At 45.1% G+C, this 9375-nt stretch overlaps 1 protein-coding gene and 1 long non-coding RNA gene across 4 annotated transcripts; one reads left to right on the top strand and one right to left on the bottom strand.

Moving 5' to 3' along the window:
- Positions 1 to 169: 169 nt before the first annotated feature.
- Positions 170 to 6006, top strand: LOC119350292 (the record flags this gene model as incomplete). The annotated part of the gene is made up of 3 exons (XM_037618201.1): positions 170 to 328; positions 714 to 849; positions 5194 to 6006. Coding segments are annotated over 3 exons (975 nt in total), but the record flags the coding sequence as incomplete, so codon positions are not given.
- On the bottom strand, positions 1345 to 4386 carry LOC119328197. 3 transcript variants are annotated; one of them, XR_005158876.1, is made up of 6 exons: positions 4254 to 4386; positions 3771 to 4038; positions 3466 to 3674; positions 2872 to 3333; positions 2486 to 2770; positions 1345 to 2341 (listed from the first exon to the last, which is right to left on the bottom strand). It is a non-coding gene; the product is annotated as an uncharacterized LOC119328197 (long non-coding RNA). The 3 variants fall into 3 exon arrangements; XR_005158875.1 differs by having other exon boundaries at positions 3466 to 4038; XR_005158881.1 differs by lacking the exon at positions 3771 to 4038 and having other exon boundaries at positions 4254 to 4379.
- Positions 6007 to 9375: the final 3369 nt, after the last annotated feature.

Consider the following 9375-nt stretch of genomic DNA (forward strand, 5'->3'; position numbering starts at 1 on the left):
GCGCCCGGCTCGCCCACGCACGCGCCGCGGAGCCACCACAGCGCCGACCTGCCGGCGAGGAGCCCCAGGCGGAGCCGCCTCGTGCACGCCGCCGCGTCGAGGCTGCTGGAGCCGGGCGCGCGCGCGAGCTCGAGGGCCGGCGCCAGGCTGCAGGCCATCGCGTACGCCTCGCCGCAGCACCGCGCCCACCCCGGCGCCCCGCAGCAGAGCTGGGGCACGCCAGGCTGCAGACCAGACGAACTATTCCGACTCATCGGCTCCTCTCAATAATGCTGAGACTATATACAATTCCAATGATCAATCACCTGAGTTTCACAAGAGCTATCAGGTCAGTTTTGACGTTGCCCTACTGCTTCATTTTGTCAACCTTTTATATCTCTTACTTATGTTTACTTCAGCAATATTGATCAGTCAATCATGAAATTACCTCTTTGATAGTATGTCCATACGATGAAATTGTAGTGCTTATACTTATCACTTTGTCTAATGGTAGAGACTGCTAAGGAAGCACTTCCATGAATCCATGCCTGGTACATTTTGTGAATTTGTTGTTAAAAAAATATTCCTCGGAATGTGATTGGATGTTCCCTGGTCTTTACTGAAGTAATGGTTTACCAACTTGGATGACTTGGCATTCATTGTACTGTGATCAGTGGTCACACTACTTTTTGTCTAGCTTGCTATTGAAATTTGAAAATGTTATTTTGTTCTAGTTCCAGGGTGACCAAGGGGCTGATTCTCCTGCTACGTGCACAAATGACGAGCCCAATCAGCCGAGCCCAACATCTGTCCTCGAAGCATGCTTCTCACACGGTGCTTCCTCCTTAGGAAGTCCAACTGAAAAGATCGGTAAATACTTTTGTAGTATCGCCTTGAATGTTGTACTAGGATGTAAGGATACTTTGTAGCTAGTAACCCCTGCAAGCGAAAATTCCATGGCGTGGACGAGCACGCCTGCTCACGGTATCTCCGGGCGTCGGTTCGTGGTGGGATCTGGGATGGGGGCGGCAGTACAGGGCGTGTACGCGGGTAGTTAATGCGTACGTTTTGGATGGAGTTTTGAGGTTGTACAGTGAGTCTGGACGGACGTACAGGACATAGCGATGGCGTTGAGGTACTGTACCAACGTGTGCTGTAGGTGCAAACGGCAGGAGAAAACGGTGGGTTTCAGTAGCAGACGGGCTACCGTCGGCGCTGGCCCACCAACTACATTAACTGTGGCTGCGGCACTCGTGGTCGATCCATTTAACCCTAGCGACTTGTTCAATCGATCCCCAAATCAGAAGAGAGGAAACCCTAGTTTGCGAAGATGGCAAACCGACCATTGCTCAAGCAAGCCGCACAAAAGCAAAACAAACTGAATTTCTTCCAAGAAATAGGGACTGAACGGAAAGTTCATTATTTTCCTAGTGCTGAAATACAAACGGAAATGCAATCGACAACACTGACATAATAGTACAATTATGCGAAAATTCAGTTACATACGCAATGTTCATGAAAGACACAGAAGCAAAGACGCAGATACCGATGACAGCATCACACATTGATCAGTGGCGATTTATTATTCAAGACCGTCTTCTGGATAATGGCTACGAAGCCCTCAACAGCACATCACACTGTAGAATTCTAAATCAAAAGTTGCTCCAAAGTTGCATTTTCAACAACATGCAGCACAACTTTAGGTTTGTTGCGGGTGTTTCTTTCTGTGACCATCGACACCACAGTTTGAGCATTTTCTTTCCAAGGAAGATCACCTCTCTTGTGACCTCCCTCACCGCAGATACTACAGAAACGAGTACGCTTGCTTGTTCCACACCTATCAGCAGCTTTTTATTTGGTGCCTGCTTCCATTTTTTGCTCTTCGCGCCTCGGTCATCATACAGACGCTTGTCCCTGCTGGTAGTTGGTCGTTCTGCTTTACGCTTTCATTCTGGAGGCTTTAAGCCAACGAAACTACCAATTGCACTGCCTTGGGCATCACTCCCTCCCCACTTGCTGCTGGATGCATTGCAATCAGTTCCTTTTCTTTTCCTTTCTCCGACTGGACTCTGTCTTGAAGTCCCATTCCATCACGGACGCTTGCCATAGGTGTCAGTGTATCCATTGATTTCTTCAGTATATCCATTGCACATTCATACGTACCTGTGTTGGCGTCTCCTATACTGACAACTTCAAGGGCGTGAGTGTGTAGGTTGGAGTGTCTGAATGTTATTGAATTGACACTAATCTTATCCTTTTGAAGATGCACCAAATGATCTGGCAGCACATCTCTTGCATCCTTTGTCCATCGTTTGAGAATGTGCTTGGCTAGTATCTGATCTATTCCAAGGACTTCAAGGACCTACAGAACAACATATGTGGTTTGATATGGTTAGATATGATCAAGCAAAAAATCCTCTTCCTTTTTTTTGGTGCACACGGACTTATGAAGGAAAAAAGAAACCACCGTATCGGATGCATGTGGTACAGTGATAACTTATGTTACCTTAAGTGTGTGGCAGCACAGCAAGCCTGTGTGTTCAAAATTACCACACTCACATACTAGTTGTGCGCCTTCGTCGACAACTTCTACTTGGTACACAACTCTGTACCACTGTCATGCTTCTCTGGGTGGTACCGTCGTGCCAAATACGTATTCCATCTGATGACTTCCTCTGTCTTGTACTGACCTGCTTCATACAGGACTTCGCCAAATTTCTCAAACATAGCTCGAGTGTATACATCGCTAGCGTGCATCTCTAGTGGTGTGCATTTTCATAACTGGTGAAGTCTGAAATGAATGAGGTACACAAGTAATGTAAAAGTTCAGGTAGTGAGTCCACAGCCTTTTTATCTGCATAAATGAATCCAGAGAAAAAAAGAACAACTTACTATCTTAGTATGTCTTTCCTCGTAGTTCTCAGCTGCTTCCCTGTCGAAAAGAAGCCTCATCTACTGGCGAACGAATAGATGCATGGGGCAGCTTGCTGGAACATAATTCTTAAGCATATGGTTTGAACTTTCACTGCACTGTGTACTGGTCATTTTTGCACAAAATTTTCCATTGAAATATGGTTTCGCCCATTTCATCCTTGTTTCATAGATCTGAGTCAGGTAAGGGTGTTTTTGCAAGCCGTGTGTTCTGTCAAATGTCCCCATGCTGTCTTGAACTCATCGACTGTGAGCATGTGACGTATTATCTTGTGGAACTCGATTCTGAACTTGCTCCTCTTTCTGTAATGTGCTCCAAGAGATTCTTTTGCTTTCTTCAGGATGTGCCCCTTACACCAGACATTCTATTGCTACTTCCATGGCCCTCCATTGATCTGTTTTTTTTGAACGGGCTCCATTGATCTGTAGACACATAAATCAAAACATTGTCCTTACAATCATCATACTTGAACAATAGGAACATACAATGGAAAAAGCGCCATAGTGTGCAAATGCAACCTAAAATTTCAAATATAAATGTTTATTCATGCACACCTGTTAGCAAGGTTTGTGGATGTTTGCCACCCATCATGCGGATAAATTCAGTGGACACCCATGTAAATGTTTCCGCTGTCTCATCCCTGACCAGGACTCCGCCGAAAATGACACTTTGGAAGTGGTTGTTGACTCCGACAAACAGCCCGAATGGCATATCGTACATCGGTAAGACCGTGTGTTGCTCCTTTTCGGGACACCCTGCAATTCTTTTTGTGGGAAATAACAATGTGCGTTTTCATTTTTGAGGCTACAAAAAGATTAGTACAATATATACAGTGATGAAATCGAAAAGAATTACTAACTGAGCAGCCGCAAACTATTTCCTTCATACAGTTTGTTCTCTCGACGTTCAATCTGCTTTTTCTATATCTAATCCCAAACCCAAATTCTCAGGGATACAGATTGTAATAGTCGTATGCCTCTCCAAGGGGATCAAAGTTGTCTCCGACGGCAGGAATTACGACATTGTCACACTTCTTTCTTGCATAGCATCTGAGTGCTTTTTCCAGTGCCCTTATCCTCCCAACGTAGGGGGGGGGGGGCTCAAGGGGTGCATGCCTGACACGGACCCTGTGTGATTAATTGGCATACAGACGAATCATTACCACGCAATTGTTTTACATAACTATGACTAATTGGCATACAGACATTCCACAGCAAGTAAGAGCAATTCATTTGCCATCCAAGCACAACACTTTCAGAAGGAGCGGGCAAGAACAGTAAGTTGTCCGTCAAAATCAAAGCGGACAACAACAGGCGTCAATAAGGGAGAATATGGAAGGTACCTATCGACTAGATCTGACAAAAACTCGTAGCCGCCGCCTCCCGCCTTCGCCGTCGCCATTGCTCTGTTTTCCCTTTAGCTCTTGATGAGGCGGTCAAAGCGATAAGTGTCTTTTTTTCCTTCAGCGCGTTGGGGCGGTCGATGGGGACAGGGGGGGTGCGGACCCGTGGTGCCACGTATGCTTATCTGTCGTAAACAACGCCGTTTGTTTGCCGGCCTGCATGCAATGGGCAACCGGTTTGGACCGGTAGTCACGTCATGCACCATCCGAACAAGATAAATCCTGCCGTGACAGAATCGTCATATCGAACGGGGAGTTCCCCATATATTACTGTTCCAAGCTACGCATCTTTGTATTCACTCTTCGATCGCATTCAATGCTCCATTACACCCGTCAATGTTCGATTGGCACGCGTAGCGTGAGCAGGCGCGCCCGTCCACTCCATCGCCGCTCTCCCCCTGCAAGCCACTTTACTTTTAGTTAGGTTGAAAGGCCTTTTCTGAAGAAGAAAATGTGTGCTACAAAATAAAGTTTCCTCTTTATTTACTCTACTTCTGTTGCTGATCTGAAGTAAGAATATATGTTTATATGCCGACGAAACCTTAAATGAATAGCTATGTTTTGCATAAAATGCATTTGGCCACGAAATTGATTGCTTTAGTGCACATCTTGACGCGGTGTTGCAGATTAAAGGTATGTATCACGATGAGTAGCGGAAGAAACAACAAATAGTTTACATATATTACTAATATTTGAACTATTATAAGACAATGTTCTGTTACGCTATCTTCTAGTTAACTTTGCTCGGCTGAAATGAACTCTCTTTAGAGAGAAGCTTAAAACAATTCTGATTTACAGAATGGATTGAATTAGTAGGTTTTGACGTGTGTAATGGAGTATAGATTATGATGATAATGTATGGTTTTTCTTTTGTATGCAGAGAGTACTGAATTCTTTATTTCAATGGAGAACAAAATGGAAGATCTCTTCAATCTAGAGTCTGAAATCGTAGATATGTCCATGTCCATCGACACAATGAAGACTGATGATCACGGCAGCAATGCAGAAATACCATGTGTTCAGAGTTCTCCAGAGCATGATTTTGAGTTCCTAGAAGGCAGGCTCCACAGCATCAGAGAAGCCATTGCAAATGCTGAGCTACTTCTGGACAACAGCCTCTTCTGTGGCACACCATCAAGTCTATCACTCCATTCATTCATCGTTGAGATGCTGGAGACCGTTGAGGCCGTCTTTGGCGATGGATCAGAGAGCAGCTTCGGCTTCCAGGAAGAAAACAACTTTCAACGCACCAACTTCCTGTTTGACTGCATCGTCAAGTCGCTGGACTCGAAGTTCCGCGACTTCAGAAAATGCGGGTACAAGGCTTTGTTGCGAATGCCTCTCACCATGAGCAAAGACCTGCTGAAGAGGGAGATATCCAAAGAGATCGGCAGCTGGAGCGATGTTTCATCGGACCGTGCTGCGGAGAAGGAGCTGGACCAGGTGGTGGCAGAGAGGTGTGACGGGTGCCGGACCGAGGCGTTCGACATCAGCATCGCCATCGAGGACGACATACTCGAGGCCCTCGTCGGTGAGTTCGCCTTCGACCAATGCTGCTGAAAGTGTGGAAGTTTACTGGTTAACATGGCATTGGTCAGGCATGAGTAACACTTTGCAGATATGTACTCTATTTCTCCTCCGAAGATGTTATACAGCGTCATGTAGTAATATGGACGCTCCCGCCCCCGGTTAGTCCCAGATTTAATTCAGGTGTGCTATACTGCGGGTTGAATCAGGCAAATGGCAGGGGTTTTTGTGCAAAACTGCACGCGCTGACCGGCCCAGCCACTTGGCAGCCAATTGGCGCGCTGTGATTGGCCTGGGACTAAAACATCACATGAGATGCAAGTTGGGGTATGGCTTGGTCAAGTTTTGCAAGTTTGGGACTAGATCATCACATCCTGTGCAAGTTAGGGTACCTGGGGTGCTATTACCTCTTCACATATATGGGTCCAAATCCACACTTACATCATACTCTACATGATATGAGCAACATAAAGACTGTTATCATACCAGATTCGCATGCATAGTTCAGAAGCACAAAAGTGACTTTAGGTTCACATACATGTATCTTAACTCATGAAAATATGGTGGAAGCATATGACTGAAGTTGCTTGTTTTGTTTGAGGGTACAAACGACCGGCAAAGTAAAGTCTCTTCACCATATTGGGGTGCAGGTATGGAATCACTCTGTTCACTGGCATCAACAGTTGTCAATCAGTGATGCCATTTATCTCCATTGAGTGTTCTGTCATTTACAGGGAGAGATTTGCTGGGATGTACTCTCCTTGGGTCTACTCTTTTGCGCAGACGGAATCATTCTGTTCACAACCAATGGCCTTCTCAAAACAAAAACATCTTATGTCCTTTCGAGCTTTTTTTTATTGCCAAACAATTTAATTTTTCAGCAAATAACTTGAATTTGGATCCATCCTATGAATTAAAGAGACAACTTTGCATCAAACCTATGCTGGTGTGCATGAGTATTGCTAGACAATCAGAAATGAAGTAAAGCATTAATCTTGTTGTGATCACAACCAAGCAAACTAACTCCATTACTAACATTGCTAGAAAATCTGATCATTACTAACTGATTATTAACTAGATGGTCTGTAGCTACTACTAACATTGCGTTCAAATGAGCCTCTATATTGCTACTACTACCATTGCTTTCCCAGGAGTGCCACTTACCCATCTGAACAAGCCCATGTGGATGCGCCCGGCCTGAAGCTGTTGCCGATGCCAACCTGAGGACACCCTGACAGGAACCTCCAGCCAGCTGGCGACTGACCCAGCAATGCCCTGGTCTGATGCTGCTGCAGCCAGGGCACCTGTCAGGAAACGTATCATGCAATTTCAAAAATATTCCTATGCTCACGCAAGATCTATCTAGGAGATGCATAACAACGTGAGGGGGAGAGTGTGTCCATGTACCCTCGTAGACCGAAAGTGGAAGCATTTGTTAACGCGGTTGATGTAGTCGAACTTCTTCTCATTCCGACCGATCAAGTACTGAACTTACGGCACCTCCGAGTTCTACACACGTTCAGCTCGATGACGTCCCTTGAACTCTTGATCCAGCAAAGTGTCAAGGGAGTGTTGCGTCAGCACGACGGCGTGGTGACAGTGATGGTGAAGTGATCCACGCAGGGCTTCGCCTAAGCACTATGTGAATATGACCGGAGGCATAAACTGTGGAGGGGGGCGCCACACACGGCTAGGAATCAATATTGTGTGTTCTAGCTGTGCCCCCCCCCCACATATATATAGGTGGGAGAGGGAGAGGGGCAGCAAGGGCGGCCTCCCCCCTTCCATAAGTGTCGGAGGGGGAAGGAAAGAGAGGGGGTAGAAGGAAAGGGGGAGGGAAAATCCTCCCCTTTCCTTCTCCCTTCCCCTCCTTCTCCTATTTCAGCCTATATGGGGGTGCACCAGCCCACCACGGGCTGGTATGTCCCTCTCTTGGCCCATAAGGCCCATAGCTTTGTCGGGGGTGCCCGAAACCCCTTTCCGGTGACCCGATACGTACTCGGTACCCCCGGAACACTTCCGGTGTCCGAATACTATCGTCCTATATATGAATCTTTACCTCTCGACCATTTAGAGACTCCTCGTCATGTCCTTGATCTCATCCAGGACTCCGGACAACATTCGGTCACCAAATCACATAACTCATATAATACAAAATCATCATCGAACGTTAAGCGTGCGGACCCTACGGGTTCGAGAACTATGTAGACATGACCGAGACACCTCTCCGGCCAATAACCAACAATGGAACCTGGATGCTCATATTGGCTCCCACATATTCTATGAAGATCTTTATCAGTCGAACTGTTATGACAACATACGTTATTCCCTTTGTCATCGTATGTTACTTGTCCAAGATTCGATCGTTGGTATCTTCATACCTAGTTCAATCTCGTTACTAGCAAGTCTCTTTACTCGTTCCATAATGCATCATCCCTCAACTAACTCATTAGTCACATTGCTTCCAAGGCTTCTTATGATGTGCATTACCGAGAGGGCCCAGAGATACCTCTTCGATACTCTGAGTGACAAATCCTAATCTTGATCTATGCCAACCCAACAAACACCTTCGGAGATACCTGTAGAGCATCTTTATAATCACCCTGTTACATTGTGATGTTTGATAGCACACAAGGCATTCCTCCGGTATCCAGGAGTTGCATAATCTCATAGTCGGAGGAATATGTATTTGACATGAAGAAAGCAATAGCAAAAAAACTGAATGATCATAATGCTAAGCTAACGGATGGGTCTTGTCCATCACATCATTCTCCTAATGATGTGATCTCGTTCATCAAATGACAACCACATGTCTATGGTTAGGAAACTTAACCATCTTTGATTAACGAGCTAGTCTAGTAGAGGCTTATTAGGGACACAATGTTTTGTCTATGTATCCACATATGTATCAAGTTTCCGGTTAATACAATTCTAGCATGAATAATAAACATTTATCATGATATAAGGAAATATAAAATAACAACTTTATTATTGCCTCTAGGGCATATTTCCTTCAGTCTCCCACTTGCACTAGAGGCAATAATCTAGTTCACATCGCCATGTGATTTAACACCAATAGTTCACATCTTTATGTGATTAACACCCATAGTTCACATCGCCATGTGACCAACACCCAAAGGGTTTACTAGAGTCAATAATCTAGTTCATATCTCTATGTGATTAACACCCAAAGAGTACTAAGGTGTGATCATGTTTTGCTTATGAGAAAAGTTTAGTCAACGGGTCTGCCACATTCAGATTTGTATGTATTTTGCAAATTTCTGTGTCTACAATGCTCTGCATGGAGCTACTCTAGCTAATTGCTCCCACGTTCAATATGTATCGAGATTGAGACTTAAGAGTCATCTAGACCAGTGTTAAAGCTTGCATCGACATAACTCTTTACGACGAACTCTTTATCACCTCCATAACTGAGAAACATTTCCTTAGTCCTCTTTAAGGTAACTAAGGATAATTTTGACCGTTGTCCAGTGATCTATTCCTGGATCACTATAGTACCCCCTTGCCAAACTCA

Source organism: Triticum dicoccoides, chromosome 1B (assembly GCF_002162155.2).
Source record: "Triticum dicoccoides isolate Atlit2015 ecotype Zavitan chromosome 1B, WEW_v2.0, whole genome shotgun sequence".
Classification (NCBI taxonomy): Eukaryota; Viridiplantae; Streptophyta; class Magnoliopsida; order Poales; family Poaceae; genus Triticum; species Triticum dicoccoides.